At 50.8% G+C, this 19,064-nt stretch overlaps 2 protein-coding genes across 2 annotated transcripts in view; one reads left to right on the forward strand and one right to left on the reverse strand.

Moving 5' to 3' along the window:
- Nucleotides 1–3,481: 3,481 nt before the first annotated feature.
- Nucleotides 3,482–18,579, reverse strand: RPN1 (ribophorin I). Its single transcript, XM_050712803.1, has 11 exons — nt 18,563–18,579; nt 11,519–11,897; nt 10,667–10,731; nt 8,824–9,130; nt 8,124–8,333; nt 6,970–7,162; nt 6,537–6,636; nt 6,129–6,267; nt 5,815–5,934; nt 5,076–5,321; nt 3,482–4,086 (listed from the first exon to the last, which is right to left on the reverse strand). The coding sequence occupies exons 1-11, from the start codon at nt 18,577–18,579 to the stop codon at nt 3,904–3,906; spliced, it is 1,959 nt and encodes a 652-aa protein (XP_050568760.1). The 3' UTR covers nt 3,482–3,903.
- Nucleotides 11,493–19,064, forward strand: part of RAB7A (RAB7A, member RAS oncogene family) — a 30,324-nt gene continuing 22,752 nt past the window's right edge. Inside the window, exon 1 of the mRNA XM_035546812.2 lies at nt 11,493–11,635. The gene's annotated coding sequence lies outside the window, so the exon portion shown is untranslated. The remainder of the gene's footprint in view (nt 11,636–19,064) is intronic.

Consider the following 19,064-nt stretch of genomic DNA (forward strand, 5'->3'; position numbering starts at 1 on the left):
GGCGAGGACCCTGCGAGCCGCAGCCCTACGTTCAATGGGGCCATTGCAAACCAAATTAGCCCTTTTTCTCCTCCCCCACCCTTCGGTTGGGGGCTGCAACCTTTAAATTTGGAGGAGGTAAACAGCTGCAGCCCTAATCATCCTGTTTGCAGCCATCAGCTGCTGTTTCTCTGACTCTCCTCCAGCCCCTGAGCTCCTGGTAGGTGGTGTGTTTTTTTTCCTCCTCCTTTTATAGTGTATTCTCGAGAGTAAATTTGCAGGGATCCAGAAATTACTCTAGTTTCTAGGTCACTCTGCTGCTGAGTGCTTGTTAAAGGGGTTCCCTGATGTATGTGCTGCTGCAGGCTGTTGTCACAGGTTGTGAAAACTCAGCCGCCCCTCTTGTGGGGCTGCATGCTCTGGGGTACAGGGTGCCTCTTTACTGGGGGTTCCCCAGCAGCCATGGAGGCTGCAGGTACAGGGGAGCAGGTACAAAGCTTGGGGACCTCCTGGGAGGACGCAGCTCACCCTGGGTTGTCACAGCGTGTGTCCCATCCTATTTCATAACCCAGTTGAAAAATGTGTTGTATTAATGGATGCATCAGTCTGGTTCACCTGGGCTGGGGCGCAGGAGCGTAGGGGCAGAGTCTGCCTCCCTGGGGTCTTCTGAACACCCCACAAACCCTCACCAAGCCCCGGAGTGGGGACATCCCGGGCCCCCTGCCCTCCGTCACCCTCCCCTACGTGTGAGCAGCGCTGGGGCAGTGAATGGGCTCGGTTTGCACAGTGCTGGGGCAGCAGCTGCCCGAGGAGGGCAGCAGAACGGAGCTGCAGGGAGAGGAGAAAAGCATCTCCCCTTGCAGAGGCTGCTTTATTTTCAGCCCCTGGAATTGGGGCAGCTCTCCTTGGGGACCTGAGGCCTTTTATTCCAGGGCTGTCTGCGCTCGTCCCTATTTATAGCTGGCATCTCTACAGCCGCAGCCTCCGTTAACAAGCGGGATCTGAAGCTGCCCAGCAGGCACGAGGGCTGAGCTGTGGCGTTGATCAAGAAATCGGGAGAGGGACGGACAGATGCGGAGGCGCAACATTTCACCGTGCCCCTTTGATGCGATGGGCACAATGAGCTCCCTGTACCCAAGGAAGATCGGGGGCTGCTCGGAAGCCAGGCAGAGGGGGATTGGGGCAGGCAAGGCAGCACTGCCTCTCTCCTGTAAGGGGGAAGTGGGAAATTAAGGATGCCTCTGGGATCAGTGGTGTGCTCACTTTTCTCCTTCCCCTGGACCTGACTGCCTCGCCTCAGATGCAGCAGGCAGTCTCATCTGGCTTCAGGTGTCCCTGGCACCTCCCCAGGTCCAGTGTGTGTTTTGGCATGATGGGTGAATGGGGATTTACTTGGTTTTTAGCTGCTTGTCAGCCCCACCTCCGGCAGGCAGGATGCAAGTTTTCAGGTTCCCAACAGCACCTGCAGGGGGATTGGAGAGGCAGGGGATCTAGGTGAGGTGCCTGCTCACCCATCCTGTTGTGGGGTGAGGTTTGTGGGCATGGGGGGGAGCTGGCACTGGGACAGCACGGTGGGTGCCTGCGCTCAGGCCTGCAGTAAAGCACTCCACTTCTTTGGAAGCTCTGTGGCCCGGAGCAAAGGGCTTTCCTACTGACTGCAAAAAGAGCAAAGCATCCCAGAAGAGCATGAGTAGTGTAAGGACAATTCTTACCCAAGATAGCAAGTGACAGGTGCTCTGGCCCCAGCCTGGGAAGATTTACTTTTTCCTTGAGAGGACCTTGAGAGCAGGCCAGGTGCCGGCTCTGGTCTGAAACACCATGCTCCTTGCTCTGGGAGCCCTGCTGGAGGTGCCACAGGGGCTCTTTGACCCCATCACTGTGACCACCACCATGGGATTGCCACCTTGGGGTGGGAACAGAGGGGGGTCAGGGTGCCTCAGGGGTTCTGTGGGATCTGGATTTACTTGCTCGCCCAGGGAGGATTTTTCTACTGCACCTGAACACCCTGAGGCCACAGAACTTGGGCTGAGGGTGGTGGTGGTGGTCCTAAACCCTCAACAAAAAAAAAAAAGGGATCTGCAAGGATCTGGCTGTCCAAGGTTTGATCAGTGTCTGTGGATGCTTTCCAGGCTCCCAGCAATGCCAAAGCCACCTCAGGCTGAGAAGCCCTGAGCCAAACACCCTCCTCGTGCCCCTGTCCTGTGTGCCTGGGGCTCTGGGGCTGGCCCCTGCCTGGGAAAGCCCCGGGGCAGGCAGTGAGGCTCCAGGTAATTAGGGATGAGGAAGCAGGACTTCAAAGTGGGCCGGGTGCAGTCACTGTAGGGGTGGTGAGGCCGCAGGGTTCTCCTTCTCCATGCCTTGGCCTCTTCCCGCCCAACATCTTTTAATGAGGGCAGCAGGTAGGTGCTGTTTAATTGGCACCTTGAAAGCCACCTCCACCCACAGCTCAGGGCAGGAAAGATGGAGGGACACGCACCCCGTTCTGCTCTTTTCTGGCCCTTTCTGTATTGGGATTTCAAACCACTTTGGCACACAATTAAGCCACGCAATTGCAGCAGGGGAGGCCTATATTGCAGTTCATGCAGCCAGCTCAGATTGGATCAGAGGGTGTTTAACTGTGCACTGAAGCAGAGAGGCACAGGAAGAAGTTTCTTACATGACTGAAATTATCAGGGAACTGCACGTGGTTGTAAACCCTTCCTCCCACTCGGAGGTCTGAGCGGAGAAGGGCTTCAGTGATGTTTGATTTGAGAGGCAGAACCTGTTTGAAATGGCCGCAGGACCAGCTGCACCTCCAAGGCTTCTCCTGAGAAGCTTCCCTAAGCAGTGCCCTGCCTTCTAGTTAGCGTGAGCACGTTCTGCTGCAGCAGCTAGAGGCAAGAGCCTTGTTTCTGGGAGGGTGTGATGAACCTCTGGGGCTCTGAAGCAAAGCACAGGGTTGATCCTCCTGCTCCTCACTGCGGAGGAAAAGCATTCTGACCAGGAAACAGGAATGGGCTATGGCCTAATTACTTCTGGTTGCTTTAGGTCTCCTGCACTTCCCTCCTTGTTTAGTAAGTCAGGACAGGAGGGTCCACTGATTGAACCCGTATTACCTAGAAGGAAAGACAGGGCTATTTGGGCAGCAGCTGCCAGGGACAATGTCAAGCAGGACAAGTTTGTACTTCGCATGCTGTCTTCTGCTTCCTCCATCCCCTGTGCTGATAGCAGGGACTGGGGATAAGGGCGGACTGAGAAAACTGCACGGCCTACCCCTCACATAGGATTGAGGCGGTGCAGGACCTGGAAAAGCAATGTGCTTAGTGGATGATGCAAGGGGAATTCTTATGTTGGTCTAGATGAGGCCGGCGCAAGGGCTGGTCCTGCTATTTGTGAACCCTACAGAATTCCTTCTAAATAAGCAGAAGACTGCAGAGGGGCAGGGACACCCAGCTCCTCTGCACCAGCCCCTCAGCCTCCCCCTCCACCCCGAGCCCAACATAAAAAGGCGAGGCAGTGGTGGTTTTATTTCAAAGTAGAACAAAGGTGTCTTTAATTCTTTCTGGAGATGCAACATTTGGATTTGCCATGAGCGTGTCTGTGCTCAGACTAGCTGTTTGTGTGCGTTTAGTCAGGGCACATCTGTACAGGGGAAACGGAAAGCAGGAGACTATTTTATAACCAGGCTGAGTCTCACCTCTGGTCAAGAAACCCTGTCACCCAGCCAAACAGCATGACAGTGTGGTCCCTTGCACAGCAGATGTTGCTGAGCAGATAGCCTCTAGAGAACAAAATCTAAAAATAAAACATACTCGCAGGTATTTTTCACGTCAACTTTTTTTCCTAATTTTGCTGGGATGGAATTTTGGCTCAAAGTGTATCCAGTCCCAGGCTTCTCATCTCCCTTCACACTTCCCCCCTACACCTGACCGCTAAATCGGAGCGTTACAGTGCGTCAAGGATGTTGTCAATTTTGGTGACCAGATCCTGGCGCTTGTTGGAATGCATCTTCTCGTTCTCAATGTAGGTGTCCTTCTTGAGCTTGCCAGCTACCAGCCGCTCGGCTTCAACTGAGGACTTGAGAACAAGCTCCTTGACTTGGCCATCCAGCTTCTGAATCTCACTTACCTTACAGGAGTGAGAAAGGAAAGGAATATGAGAGGAGAAAAAAAAACAACAACAAAAAAAACACGCATCCCTAAGTGAAGCTGAAATAGAAGAGATGATTGAGCTGGAGCAAAAGATGAAGTCAGTGCTAAATGGAAATGTCTCCAGTCCCTGAATATTGCCTCCTGAGCTGCTGCCTCTTTCTGCCATCATGTTATGAGGAACAGCTCGTGAATGGATAATTAAGCAGTGCAGATAAAGAGGCTCTGAGGACCCAGGAGCCATACTGGCAGGAAACAGATGCGATGACCGTTAAAGAGTGCTTAATGATGGATTTTAAAGGCTTTAAGCTAAATCACAACTATGACAGCTGGAAGATGTGCCCCTGCAGTTAATGTTAATGGTGTGTGAGAAGCAGTGCTATTAAAGACAGAGCTACTCCTTGAGATAACAGATTAAGATAGGTGTCTGTTGGTTGAATGGACCTTAGAGATTAAAATGCCCCATGCTTGAGGTTAGGTGGATGTTCCAGGTAAGTGTTGAAATAGGGTGGATGGAGGAAAGGACAGTGGGCGTGCTCACTCTGTCACAGCTTTCAACATGGTGCAACAAAATACCCCGAGGAGCATCGTGTTACTAAAAATCTGTCAGCACCAAATTCACACATACAAGAAAATAAGAGATTAGGGAGAAGATTTTGGTTTGGCTGGTGTGAGTAGTAGAGTCAGAACTGATAATGTGTTGATAGTTTCTATTTTTGCCCAAGTGTCACTGCCATGAGCTCAGTAACAAGCATCAGGACTTTGTTACAAAAGCATTAACCTGTACCCATGCAGCAGGTTTTAGGGGCTGTTTAAGAAACAGCTGATCTTCACACCCTCTGGCAGGGAATAAGGTACTGAGGGGGAAGGGCAAGGATACAAGCTGCAGAAATTAAACCTTAAATTAAGTTGCCTAGAATATTTAACAGCCAAAAGCAGGAGAACTTAAAAAGAATAATAAAATCTTACTTTATCACATAAGTCAGAGCCTTCTGTCTTCAGTTTAGATTGCAGAGCAGCTATTTCATTAGTCAAGGCCTTGTGCTCAGTCTCCAAAGACTTCTTACCACTGTTCAGGGTGGAGATGTCTCGTGACTGCTTGTATTTATTCACTGCTTCATCAAAATGACGGTACAGCCCAAGTCTCTTGTTCACCAGAGTAAGCACTTGCTCTGTGATGCAGGCAACCTTCATCCTAGCTTCAGCAGCTGGATCCTGGAAGAGGACAGAAGAGGAGATCAAAGCAGTCTTATCTTGGATCCACATCAGGCCATGCCTGCAATCTGCCACACAACTATTACAGAAAGTGCACCCTTTGCAATTAAGTCAACTGACAGCGATTAGGCGAATGGTACAAGGACTGACTAAGGCAAGCACCTTTCAGAATTCATCCTGGCCCAACAAACAGCTTGACAAAAGGTAAGTAAAAAAAACATTGCAGAAAGAGAATTGCAGATGTCCCTGTTTATCAGAGATAGATAAATTTGTTTTTATCTGAAGGGCAAAACTCCGATTAGCCATAGTATACCAATTCAAGTCCTGCATGAGTATCAGCGCACGGGTAGCATAAAAACTGGGCTCCATTTAAACATCTAGCAGAGTACCCAATCTGCAGAAATATTCAGGGAGAGTTATTGGCATGAAAAATCTCCAACCAGCAGCTGAGAAACCTATTAACATTCCTAAAGGGTTCTTCCTCATACAGTACCTTAGTGATGGAGAAATCCAGCCTCACATAGACAATCACAGTGAAGAACAAAATGTAAAAGGCTCCAACCACCAACAGAGGTTCCTGCAGCATCAGTATTTTATTGAAGGTGTAATGAACCTAGGAGAGAAGTTCAGAACACTGAGCAGCGATCCACGTTACTACAGGGGAGAAATCCTCAGGCAGCAGCAGAACTGGCTGCACGGTTCAGGAGGCTTTTAGTTCTGACACCCAACATGGATGTTTTGACCATCATGATGAATACAGAAGAGGCCCAACTGGTCACGCTAACCATGCCGAGAGGCCACACTCACCACTATGTCTTGGATGTGCTGCTCTACCAGGTTGCTCTTGTGTGCCACTATAACAGGGCGTCCAAAAGTGTCCAGGTATGTGTAGTGAAGCTCGTCTGAAGCACGATTGATCTCGTAGGGGCTGTCCACATGGATATTCCTGTGGATAAAGCCAGACAGTCCTGTATGATTCTACACTTTCTGAGATGATGTAACCTAGCACTTGGCTGGCCAACTGTGGCCTCTAGCACAAGGCCAATTATGCGGTTTAAACAACACTCTAAAAGGAAGGAAAGCTGCGTTCCAAGGTCTCCTCTACATGCATAGTCATGATGTTGTTTCGCTGTCTGCAGGCCACTAGAGCAGGCAGGAGAATTGCCACCAACACAGCATCTTCTGCGGTAACAAGGCAGCAGTAATGACACTTACTTGGCACCTTCTGGCAGGACGATCTTGACAGTCAGAGAGTCCGTAACTTGCTCATCGAATACATGGTCGACAAACCTCATTTTCAGAGCATACTGATCACCTAGGAGAATGAAGACCAGAAGGTGGTTACAATTCCTCGAAGAACAAGGGCAATCTTGAAGCTCAGCTCCTAACACAAGCAAAAGCGGAATTTGGATGGATACGTCGTGCAGCAGGGGGCACTAGTTCATTCAAACTGTATTTTAACCAGATGTCTCCAAGGACCTGAAAGAAGCACAAAAAAGGGGGATGGATTTCCGTATTCTAGAAATAACTCCTAGCAACTCTTGTTGCTAAGGTGCAGTGTACCATGGCTCTGAATACTTTACTGTACAGCAACCACCTTTAAACACAGAGAAAAAGGTTTCTTACTCCCTTCCCCTGCAACACCCACCGAGATTGTAGAGGTATTCGTAGCTTGGCAGGTTATAGCCAATGATGTAGTGGGTTTTCCATCCCCCAAAAAGCGGGAAGCGGGGACGGATTTCCATCTCTACAGAGTCATCCAGGACAAGGAGGTGGCTGGTGGAGATGTTTCCGATCTCATCTCTGTAATAGACGTCCTGAGCAGCAGCCGGGAGAATGGTCTGTGTGGAGAGAAGCAACAGTCAGTGCACTGACTAGGAGTTACTTCCAATGGAACTGGCAAAAACCAGTAACAGCTGTTAAACATCAAGAAAACAGTGCTGCCACATGAGACAACAAAATGGCCATTCAGTTTCACTGAGTGGTGTAAAATTGTGCTATTAAAAGTGATTGGCCACAGAATTGACTGCCAGTACTAAAATCACCTGGCTTCTAAGTGAATGTGGAAAATCAGCACTTTCTCCAGCCCAGTTTCAAATATACCAGACAGCAGGGGATTTCATCTCGCCCACCAGGACGGCAATTCTCCTTTCACTCCAGCCCACTGCTCCTAGACCACTGAGCTTGCTGGCTTTACACTCAGCAAAATGAGATTTCTGTTTGGCTGCACCACCTTAGAGAATTACAACAATCAATCCTGGAGGCCTCAAGCGGCGAGGAAGGTTTTGGTTCAGATGAAGACACAAACGCTTTTCATATCTGGCTAGTACAGCCACAGCTTTAAGTCGTGTGGAGTGCTTTGTGGGCAAGGAATGAATGGGTGAGTTTCCAACCATTACTGTTCAACATGATATGATAGAAAAGGCAACCCTGAAAATGTGAGGGTAAGGAAAGGATGAAGGGCCCTTGTACAGTGGAAACAGGAAAGCAGAGCTGTCAATGCAGATCGAGGGGTTTAAAGAGTCCCTGAGACTAGAGAGGTGACAGCATGGAAAAACAATACATGCCCTGGTATATGCAGTTTCTTTGGTCATCAGATGCAGTAAGGCATATAACTTCCTATTTCTACCTCCAAAAGCCACTTTTGGCTTTTTGGTATGATCCTTCTCTGAAAACAACTAGAGCTTTAATATTCCTTTACTACTTGGGTATGGTAGAAGAGGACAACTGTATTTTTTTTTTTTTTTAATCTTTAAGAAAGGGGAAAGCCATGGTAAAAACCAAGTAATGTAAAATGCCAACCTTAAAAGACTTAACAGAAGAGATCCCACTGTCTGGCTGTCTCTGGTAGTCGTATCTGGAGAAGGGCCCTTTCAGCACTGCTCCTGTGTGCTTTAAATCAACTGTCTCTTCAACCGCAATGTTCCCCCAGTGAGACACCTCGATGACTCGGGTCATGCTGGTGATGGTCAGGAATGGACTGTTGTTTTCATAGTGCACCTTCAGAGTGTCCTAACAAGGAGAAAAGGTAACTTATTAGCCCCAAAGTAAGGAGCAACCTCCCCTCCCAACTATGGGTCTCCACGTCCCCAAGAGAAACTTCTTTGACAAACTCTGCGGAGAAGTCTGCGTGGGAAGCCGTGAGCCACCCCAGCCCAATTCACATAGGACACTAGAGACCATGGTCCCAGGTCACATCTGGCAGAGCTGTAACAGTGAGGGGAGATAGAAATGCCCGCCTTCCCCCACTGCAAATACACCTCTGGGAGAACCACGCACAAACCACCTTGGTTTGTTCTGTGGACGCCAGGGAGTGGTCAGTACTCATGTCAGTACTTGAAGCACCTTGTCAGGGAGCATATTCCCAGTCTCAAAATGGGCTGACCCAGACTTATCTGCAATTCTTACAGCAAAGCCTTCCATTCTCCAGCCTCTGAGATTCAGGTGCGATGTTTGCATGATGCTCACTGCAGAGCCGTGACCTCTCTGTGCGGACGTTTACCTGGCTGTATGGAGGGATGTCCTTGAAGGGGCCATACTCAATCATGTCTTCTGTGCGGGAAGGGTTGCCCAGCTTGGTGTAACTCTCCACATTCCTGGAGGCCAGTTTGACCCGGGTTGTTTGGGTCTTGGTGAAGTATGGTGAGTAGAAATAGTGATTTCCTTCAAAGACCACAAACTGCTTCTCGCTTTGGGTAATGTGGGTGGGGTAGGGCTGCAGGACATGTGTGAAAACCATTTCAACAGATACACGGACCTTGGCTCCTGGTGCCAAAGGAGATGGCAGCTTCACAGAGAAGAATTTTCCACTAGAAGAGAGAACAGGTAAGTCATGTGAGATCTCCCTGAGAGCACAATCAGATCCAACCCCTGCAAAATCCCCTGTGGATGGGAACTCTTCTGGGATTCTGTATTGTGTATACGGTGTGCGATAGCAGCCACTGTTGTATTTGCTCCTGAGAGGCCTACAGATGTCTTATCAAAGAGGGTGTGTTTATTCTGGATTGAGGAAACAGGACAAGAGGCAACACAGGGTGAACTGTGTTCAGGCACAATTACAGCCTTTGCTTCACAAAGACACCTGGGTCCCATTTTGGAAATGGAATGGTGACATGCTTCCCTCCCTACTTCTGCATTTATAAAGCATGTTTCAGCAGGGTTTTTCCATTCTTCTTCAGACAAGAACAATCAGAATCAGAGGAAGCATGTGCAAATGTTCAGAAGACAAATCATAAACATCTTAAGCACAAGTTCCCACAAGATCTGTTTATTCTCAGTTTTTTGCCCACAGGAGCTGAAATTAAGGTACAGCCTGAAAATAAGCATGGTTTTGGACTGAGGTACTACAGAAAGCCAGTAAGAATGCACGAGATGGACCAAGGTGATGCAGGCAGAGAATGGACTTCCAAGTCATGCCTGGTGGCCCACAAGCACGATCACATGAAGAAGCCTGGCCTATCTGAGCAAGGCAACTCCGCCGTTACATTAACTCCTTAAAATTCAGCAGCACCATGCTTCCAAGCCACTTTGAAAGGACCTCTTACTTCTCAGCAATCATGGCTCATAAATACATGCCTGCCCGGTCTTACAACATGTGCACAATATCCGAAGCTTGGCAGAGCAGAGCCCCAGGCAAAAGCCAGCATCCTCTGCTCCTGCAGCAGGGACCAGGCCCATGCTGGGCACAGCATTCAGCACACTGGAACTCCCTGATATCACAGACTAAAAGCAGTGCTTTGGGGACACAGCCAAAGAGCACTTTCTCTGTCATTGTCACTGCTAATCATTTGAGGCCCCAGATGGTAGCAATAAGGAAGAGCATGACTGTAGCTATAATGCTTCTCTCACCTGATGTCCCTTAATGAAGGAACAGGACATTATTTAAGGCAGAGAGGACAAGAAATTGAGCACAGCTGAACCCCCTTGAAGGCAGCTGAGCTGCATTTATGAGAGACATTTTGGCCCTTGTTTGTAGGGCTTTCTTCTCACTTAGCAGCCTTGGGTGGCTGTGGGAAGCAGGTACATACTGCTTGTGTTTGGCTCAGTGCATAGAGCTAAAGCCATGTACATTACTTCCCAAAGAAAGAGCATCAGAGGGAGGGGAATGACGACTACTAGGGCCTTTTGGGCTGCAGGAACTGGGCATGGCTGCTTGTGTGAAGTGTGCTCCCTGGCTTTGAAGCACCCTTGGGTGCAGCCTGAGTACAGGTTGATCTTTTCAGAAACAAGAGACTCTAAGGATCTCCAGGTATGCGGGACTACAGAATACTTCTACCCCACCTTGAGGAAGGTGGTGCAACACAGATGCATAACTCCAGGTACTGACGTCAGGGGGTGACACTCACCTTTTGCCCTTAACTTTAGTCTCTCTCACTTCCAAGGTGTTCTCCTCTTCTTCCTCACCCTTTACCTGTTCCAAAACAGATCTATCAGTGTACTGCTGTTTAAAAGAGTCAACATGACCAGGATAACCCCCATATAGCTCCTTTATGTTTTTTAAGGTGATACCCCCACAGAAAGTACAAGCTGCTACAAGTGCAAGTGAGTACAAGTGAGCTTGCACAATAAATAGATACTTCTTAATTTTTTATATAGTGCCTTCATAACTACTTTCATTAGTACAATGTGGTGAGACTGCCAGAACTGATGCTGGCGTCTTATAAACCTGTCACATCCCTTGGTCCCCAAGCCAGCACGGTCACTGTAATTTGTGCAAACGAGCATCTTGGTTAACTGCTTTCTCTACTTCTCTTGTGTGCTTTTTATAGGGACTGAGGACTGAGACGGCTGTGGGAACCTGATGTGGCCAGCAAGCCAAGAGGCAATCGGTGCAGCCACTTGTGGGATTATAAGAATGCTTGTATTGAAGCCCCTCAGGGAAGGGGCTGCACGGGGCGCTCCGTGGGCACTCGCTGGGGTGAGCACCGCCCGGTACGACAGAAATCAGCCTCTCACGGCTCCCTCACCCCTCGGTAGCCCCCGGCCTAACCCCCCAGCCCCCCTTGTCCCCCCTAACCCCACAAACCCTACAGTTTCAGGACGCAGGGGGAGCGGCAGGGGCGGCAGTGCCGACGTGTCCTTTGCGGGCGGCGCCGTGCCGAGCCGTGCCGTGCCGACGTGGCTCTGCGGCCCCGGGGAGCCCCCACAGTCCCCCTGAGACCCCCGTTATCCCCGGCCGCCCCGCGCCCGCCGCCCACCTGCACGCCCAGGTAGGCCAGGCGGGGCTCCAGGCCGGGCTCCAGCGCCAGCAGGAAGGTGGAGGCGGCGGTGCCGGCCGCGTTGGCCAGGCTGAGCTCGGCCGAGACCTTGGCCAGGTGGGTGCTGAGGTCCAGGGTGCGCCGCGCCTCGTCCAGCTGCAGGTCGGCGGCGGCGGCGGCCGCCAAGCAGAGCAGCAGGCGGCACAGCAGCCCCGCCATGGCCGCCACACGGCGCGGGGAGGGCACAAGATGGCGGCGCCCGCGCTGTACGGGGAGGGCACAAGATGGCGGCGCCCAGTGCGAGGGGGAGGAGGTGCGTGATGGCGGCGCCCAGCGGCGCTTGAGGACCCCCGCCGGGGTAAGGCGGCTAAAGGAGCGCCTGAGTAGAAAGGCGGGGAGGTGAGGGTGGGCTCTGGTTTTTAGCAAAAGATGTGTTTTGTCTGAGATCCAGCAGGGGAGGCTGGAAAATGTTTAAAGGCTCCAAAACCCTTTGTTCTCAGCCCGTGGGCACTGCCCCGAGCCCCACTGCGCCTCCTGGCAGAACTAACCAGCCACTCATTTGGATGGTTTGTCTTGCTGGCCTAGTGAGCAGATTGATGTTGCTCTGCTAGGTGAGGTTTAACACCAGTGGGTTTTAAGCTGAGTTCAAATCTTCCCCTAAAAATTATCAAAAAGAATTAAATGAAGCCAGAGCGGAGTGCCACAGGCAGCCAAGGCACAGTGGCTCACCCTGAACTGACCTGGGCAGAGAGAGATGGAGAGAGGAAAATGTTAGTGGTTTAACACACGACTGAGGAAGGGGGAGCTGACACTTCACTCCCAAACATCTGAAGCAGATAAAAGTGAGGATCAGATGTTGTCTGCCACGGAGCAGGGCTGTAGCCTGCGAGCCCTGTGGGACAACAGACTTTAAATGTTTCCCTAATGTTATCCAGGGCTTGGCCTTTCTTTAATATCTTAATATGAGTCACAAAAATAATCCTCTGAGTTGGTGTGAGATTGCCAAGTATCAGAAGGGGATTTCCTACACGTTGTGAGTTTGCATCTGGAGTCAAAAAGCCCCTTGGCAAAGGCTAAATAAAATGGGGTGTTTCTTTGCATTATGTTCAAAACAACATCATCTTCTAACCGGCCTTTCCTTTCTGCTCTCTCTGTCCTCCCAAAGTGTGGAAGTCTTCTTGACTTCAGTCTCTCCTAATTTAGGCACTAGACCTGTGAATTTGGCAGCTGGCCCTGTTAGTGTCCTAGTGCAAGTGGGTGGTTTTGTCAACACGTTTTGAATGACATCTTCCCCCAGCACAGCAGGAGTTGGTTGCAGGGATGGGTGTCCAGCTCCTCTGGCTGCTGCTTCCAGCTAGGGAAACGTTCCAGGTCCTTCTGCTCTCCAGGAATAGCGTGCTTATCTTTGTCATCTTCTTCAAAGACCCAGGCTTTGGGGCTGCAGGAACTGGGTAGGCAAGTTAGGGGAGAAACAACTGTAAAACATGGACAGCTGAAGGAAGCTGCTGGTTTTAATTTAAGTCTGGCCAGCAGAACTGCATCTGGGGGCTCCCTCCGGTTGTCTGGGTTGGTTTTGCTGTGGAAAGCTCCTCTCCTAGGAACGGCTGTCACTGTCCTTCCTCCAACCCCAGCCTCCATGTCACAGGGAGTAAATGAACTCCAGACTGCGGCTTTAATAACACACACAGCTCCAGCCTTAATTTCCCCTCTCTCCCTCAGGGAAATTTCTTCTGGCAAAGGGAGGGAAAGAAAAAAATGCACATTCCCTTTGTGTCTGGAGATAATTGGGCTTCAGTTGTTACATCCAGGGCCAAAGGTTGTTCTCTGATGGATTCAGCCCAGATTCTGGATCTGAGCTCACCAGCAAATGTGACTGGTGACCCATCTCAGACCCTGGCGAGCTCTGAATCAGGCTGTTATATGCTAAACCTGTGTTCAGATCCATTTCTAATTGTGATAATTGAGTCGTACTGCGTCTGTATAGTGTCTGTTCCAAGACTTCAGCACTGCCATGTAGTCTAAATCTATCTTTAGGTTGAAAAGCTGTCACCTTTAGAATTCTTGCTTGTAGGACAAATTTTGCACTGCAGGCCCCTCTCGTTGCTGTCCTGCATGTGCAGTGGATGTTTAAGTTTGCAGAGAGAAGGTGTGAAATGGCGTCAGGCTATGGTTACTTGTGCACAGGCTCAGTTAATGTGCTAGCAGAAGGCATCAGAGAAGCAGGCCCCTGGCCGGGTTTGCCGGTTACGTCTGTGAACAGCTCATGGGCTGCGCCGAGCAGGAAGGGAGAGGCTGGTTTTAAACATGAGAAGTCCTGCAGGGCCCTCGCCAGATACTGCACTCTAATTGTTCCAGGCTGCAGTGCTGGCGTGGCTCCGGCATCCTTTGCCTCTCACACCCTGCCCTGACCCTGTCCTCTTGCCTTGGCTGTGGAGGCAGCATGAGGGAGGTGACCAGACCCCTCTGCCATCCACCCGTGATACCCCAGCCCCAGATGATGTGCTGCAGGGAGAGCGTGTGACCCTCAGGGACACTGAGTATTTGGGAGGGGAATACCCCCAACGGAGCTGGTGCCAGCCAAGCTGTCTGCCAGGGATGAAGGATGAGAGTGGTCTAATAAATGCTTCTGGCAGGATGAGAAATGTACCCAAGGAAAAACCCTACGCTTTTCAGTTTGTAGAGGGCTGATGCCAAACTCAGAGCTGTGTCATCTTGAAGAGCAATTTGTTCTCAAGGAGGAAAGGAGTGGAAGTTATTTTCCTGAAGGAGCATGTTTTCTGTGACCGCGGGAGTACGCTGCAGCCTGTAGCAGCAGGGAACAGGACTTATCCCAGCGTGAGCCTCATAGCAGCAGGGAGCTTACACCAGGCATGTAGGGACCATGGTATAACGGGTTGCTTTCTGAGGAACCCGGGTCAGGAGCAGATGTGAAACAGGGCTGTGCATGGGCCCAGACAGCAGAAGTCATCCTGGAACCACCTGAGCTTGCAGATGTAGTTGTAATACAGATCTGACCATGATCCTAGAAAATAAGTAAATAAAACACATTTGGCTGTTGTGATGACTGATATAAAATTTGGTGCTTTGGATTTTATTGGTGTTTCACTGTCTAATCCTGTATGTGTAAAATCAAGCCTTCTGTCTGACAGAGGGATGGAGATGGCATTTCAGTCTCGCTGCTATCGGTCCTGGGCCAGTGAGGTTTTGCATTCCCCAGCCACAAGGGTGCATGTAAGATCTGTTTGACTGATGGCAGAGTTTACTTAGCCTTGCTAAGGCCCTTGAAAAACAGCTGGAGAAAAAGAAAAAAAAAAGTCTTCCAGTTTCATTATTTTTACAACCTCATTTTACAGCTAGTCAGCACGCGCTGAGCCTCTGCCAAGCAAAACATGCTGAGATTCTTGGTTTGGGCTCGCCTGTGATTTCCATGGGAGCGGTGGGCCTGGAAGGGGGGCTCTGGTGCTCAACTGCTGCACTGTTCATCTGCCTTGGAAATGTGTCCTGCCTTCTCACAGAGACAGTGCTGAAGGGTCACTGTCTGTTCAAGGGCTGTTCCTCTGGGGTTTCTTGAAGTTAGATCACGGATCTGCAGCGGAGTCTCCCATAAATGTTCGCCTTTCTTTAAAATTACATCTTCCTGGATTTAAAAAGAAAATCTGCATTCTTAGCCGTGTTAGAACATGAGACTCAGAGGAAAAAAAAAATGGAGAAAACTGTCTGCACACAGCAAGTGGAGAAACCAACTGTATGAAGTGTTGGGAAGCACACAGTAAAGCTTGCCAGAGGAAAATGGGAAAGCATTTGTGAGTTTTGTACAGGGGTGAGACAAGTATGTCACAGGTGTTGTGGCAATAGTGTGGAAAAGGTCGCTGCAAGGACGCTTCATGGACAGGAAAAGAACATTTAACTCTGTTTTTAAAGCTCACTGGAACTGTAACTGAAATGGCTACAAGCACTGGTGGGTTGTTAGTGGAAGAAATCTGCTACATGTGTACAGATTTTGTTACAGGATCAGAGCATGTTTTGGATGGGGGAACTGAACTGGCTTAACTGTATCAGAAAATTAGGGTCTGATTGCAGCTGCCACTGAAGTGTACCTACAGGTACTGTCAGGGCCTGGGTACAGCACCACCTTCAAACCACCTGTAAAATGTAATCTGGCCCTTCCACATCACACCCCAGCTCAAAAATACCTCTGGAAGGTTGGTTTCTGTGAAGCCAGAGAAGGCATAAGGAGGACAAAGGTGCGAATCTTGGCTTGAAAAGACAAATGCTGCCTTTCACAGGGACCAAGCAGGGCAGGGAATGGGCATGCTAGGGGTCGTGGCTGTGGGGTCCTGGCTGCCGTCTGCAGGCAGCAGTGCCCAAACAGAGGGGTCCTGCGGCTGCGCTGGCCACTTCTTCCCCTCATGGGCCAGGAGATAACGCTAGTTCCCAGTCCAGAGAGGTGTCACGGTGCTGTGTGTCCCCCCCAGACCCGCAGCGTCCCACACCCCGGGGTGTCCCCTCACACCCCGGGGTGTCCCCTCACACCCCCCCGTGTCCCCCTTCCACCACCAGGGGGCGCCCACGAGGACGGCGCTGGCGCGGTAGCGTAGCAGCGCCCCTTGGTGAATAGCGGGCGCTACGGCGGTGGCGCAGCGTGAGGGGGCACGGAGAGAGGAAGGGGCGAGTGTCGGGGGGGAGGTTTGGGGCTGCCGCCTCCTGCCTCCCCCTGCTGACACCGTCGGCCCGGGCAGCTCCAGCAGGAGCGATAATGGTTATTAAGAGCGAGGGCCTGGTTCCCTTCCTGCTGAAGTGGCGTCCTGTGGTTATTCGTGAGGGGTAAAAGTCACCCCGGTCTGTAGGGTGCGTGTTACGGGGACCCGCTGCAGGGATCGATGGGTCTCAGTGCACTGTCACGGTGTCATCCCCATCCCATCCAACAGCGCCTCTTTCTCAGCTTGTTCTTGGAAAGGAGAGCACTTGCAGGTGTATTTACCTTGGAAGCCCATCATTCACACGGAGCGTGCTGAGCGTGGCTTTTGAAGCCTCGGTTTAGCAGGGTCTGCCACAGACGGTGGGAAGCTGAGGATCCTGCTAACAGCACGAGGGGGTCATCTGCAGCTTGGCAGCTCTTGCTGCATCCTGTGTTTCCTGCAGGAGCCTTGTGTTTGTGCAGCGCTTGCTGTGAGGTAGTGCAGATTTCTCACCAGCTTCCTGAATTTTTGGCATCCGCAGTCGGGGACTTCACTGGATCGTGCCCTGCGAACGGGGGTTTGCACTTCTGCAGCAGAGGCAGCCCCGGTCCCACTGCCAGGGTGAATCCAAACCTCTGCCCCACACCTGGTTTTCCGGAACCTCAGGGCAGGTCTGTACGTGGCTGTCTGCAGTGGCCCCTTCACCGGAGACGGTCCCAGTGCCCCCTGCCAGGTGGCTGGCGGTGAGCACAGGCTGCTCCATGTGCTACCAAATGGGGAGCACTAACCCTCTGTGAGCAGCGTTGATCTGCAGCAATGAATGCAATCGCTCTTTTCTGACTAGAAAAATATCGATGATAAGAGGAAAAAGAAACTTGAGATTAAAGACCATTCCTTCTTATTCCTTTTTTTTTTTTCTTTTTTTTCCTGGTGGGTCTCAGGCTCCTCACGGACAGCTCACCTTCCTATCTGCCTGCCCAGAAATGCCTGATATGGTTTTTGTTATTTCCTTGAGTGGCAGGTACTGCTCAGGGAACTGATCTACTCAAATGAAAAGGATGCCAAGCAGGGGAGCACGCAGCCCACACAGGTCACCCAGAAAGCGGACTGAAAGACAGCCTTCGCCTCTGCCCTGCACTCCAGCAGACCAAGCCCAGTTCTGATGTTGGGGTGGCCCCGATGTCTGAAGCAATTTGGCAGAGGGCAGGAGTGCAGATCAGGCAGAGCGGATGTTCCTCAGGCTGGTGTTGAGCTGGTGTAGATGGGATATTGCATCTTTGGTTGCCTGATTGCTCTCAGGTTGGCTGAGGAGGTCACTGAAGGAGACAACCCAGAAAGATCCCATTCATTTAAACAAAGTAAGAGGTGTTGTTTTCAATTTGCCAGAAATTCAGGCAGGGTTCCAGAGCCAGTCCTGAGCACTAGGACGGAATAATTGAAGCTTTACCTCCCACTTATAACCGTTTCAGTTTTAGGTGATTGTGCTTTGCGGGACATACCTTCAATTTGGTGGCTCAAGGATTTGCAAACAGTGAGTCATAACTGCCTGGGATCAAAATTGCAGCTGCCGGGGCACCAGGCATTGAAAAGTGTTGTCCAAGATAAAGCAAAGCAAACCTCACTGCCCACACACACCCCTTATCCTTCAAGGCTGAGTGTCTTTGCAACACTCTTCAAAAACATGCACACAAAATTATACAGGCTTCTTGTGGTTGTCATTGATACAGAATTTACTTCTTTTAGAGCAGATAAGAGAGGATTGTGAAAATCTGTGATTTGGAAGAGCTGAGGCAGATGGATCTGAAGCTCATATGCAGCACCCTGTGCTTGCAGAGAAGGGGGCTGGATTTTGAGGAGTTGCACTGAGGGATGTGTCCGTGTCCTTCCCAGACAGAGCCCTCTGGGCCTCTGCAGACCAACCCTGTCCCTTCACATCCAGGATGGACCTGCAGGCCCTGGAGAGAGTGCATGCATCCAGTTTGGCTCCTACTCATGGAGAGCTTCCCCTCTCCGAGCTGCCTTCGGGATGCTTTTCAGCACTGACTCACTGCTAAGGAAGAAGCGACCTGCGAGTCACCTGTACCATAAAGTATCCCAGTCACAGCGTTCACGTGGCACTGGGCTCCTGTCCTGTGACACATTCTGGGTACAACAACAGCATGACAGGGCCACCTTTGCCACAAAACTGCCTGGCTGCAGAGCTCACGTGGCTGGTCCACCCCATCGCGCAACGCCCCGTGCAGAGAGGAGCAACGGGACACAACCCATGGGTCCTGCAGTGTTCCTGGCACCACCAGCCATCAGCCTGTCCTGCCACGTGGCTTCAAACCCACTCATGGCATGAGCTGGGAGGTCTCAGGCTCACCAGACCTTCACTGTCATGGCTTCAGAGCCTGGGAATTAACAGCTCAGGGAACCTGCTGCTCTGGTAGCATGCTGCTCTGACAAAAACTTGATTCCTGAAAAAGGGTCAGCCTGAAAAGGCCTGTGCAGTTCTGTGCTGGCTGTGTGCATAGCTCTCTATTTTTATAGAAGTCTTATGGTTTAAAAATTTATTCAGAAACGTCCCTATTTAGAGGGACCCAGATCTAACAAGGTAACTGACTCACTGGCCTCAGGGAAGTTACTTCACCCCCTGGATCATCTTCTTCACTTGAGTACTGAGACCAATCATATGAAATTACCCGGCATGCTGCCAGCGCAGCTGTAAAAATTAATTAGCTGCTATTACAGCACCAGCTCTAAAAGTGGGAAGCTGCTGGTGTTGTCGGAGAACCTCTGTAGCCAGGTTGGCCAGCTGGGAGTCCCACAGGGGCCTCAAGTGATGGTCACTATTTGTGGGACAGTCTCTTGGCATAAATAAGGTA

The sequence above is a fragment of the Cygnus atratus genome, chromosome 10 (assembly GCF_013377495.2).
Source record: "Cygnus atratus isolate AKBS03 ecotype Queensland, Australia chromosome 10, CAtr_DNAZoo_HiC_assembly, whole genome shotgun sequence".
NCBI classification, from domain to species: Eukaryota; Metazoa; Chordata; class Aves; order Anseriformes; family Anatidae; genus Cygnus; species Cygnus atratus.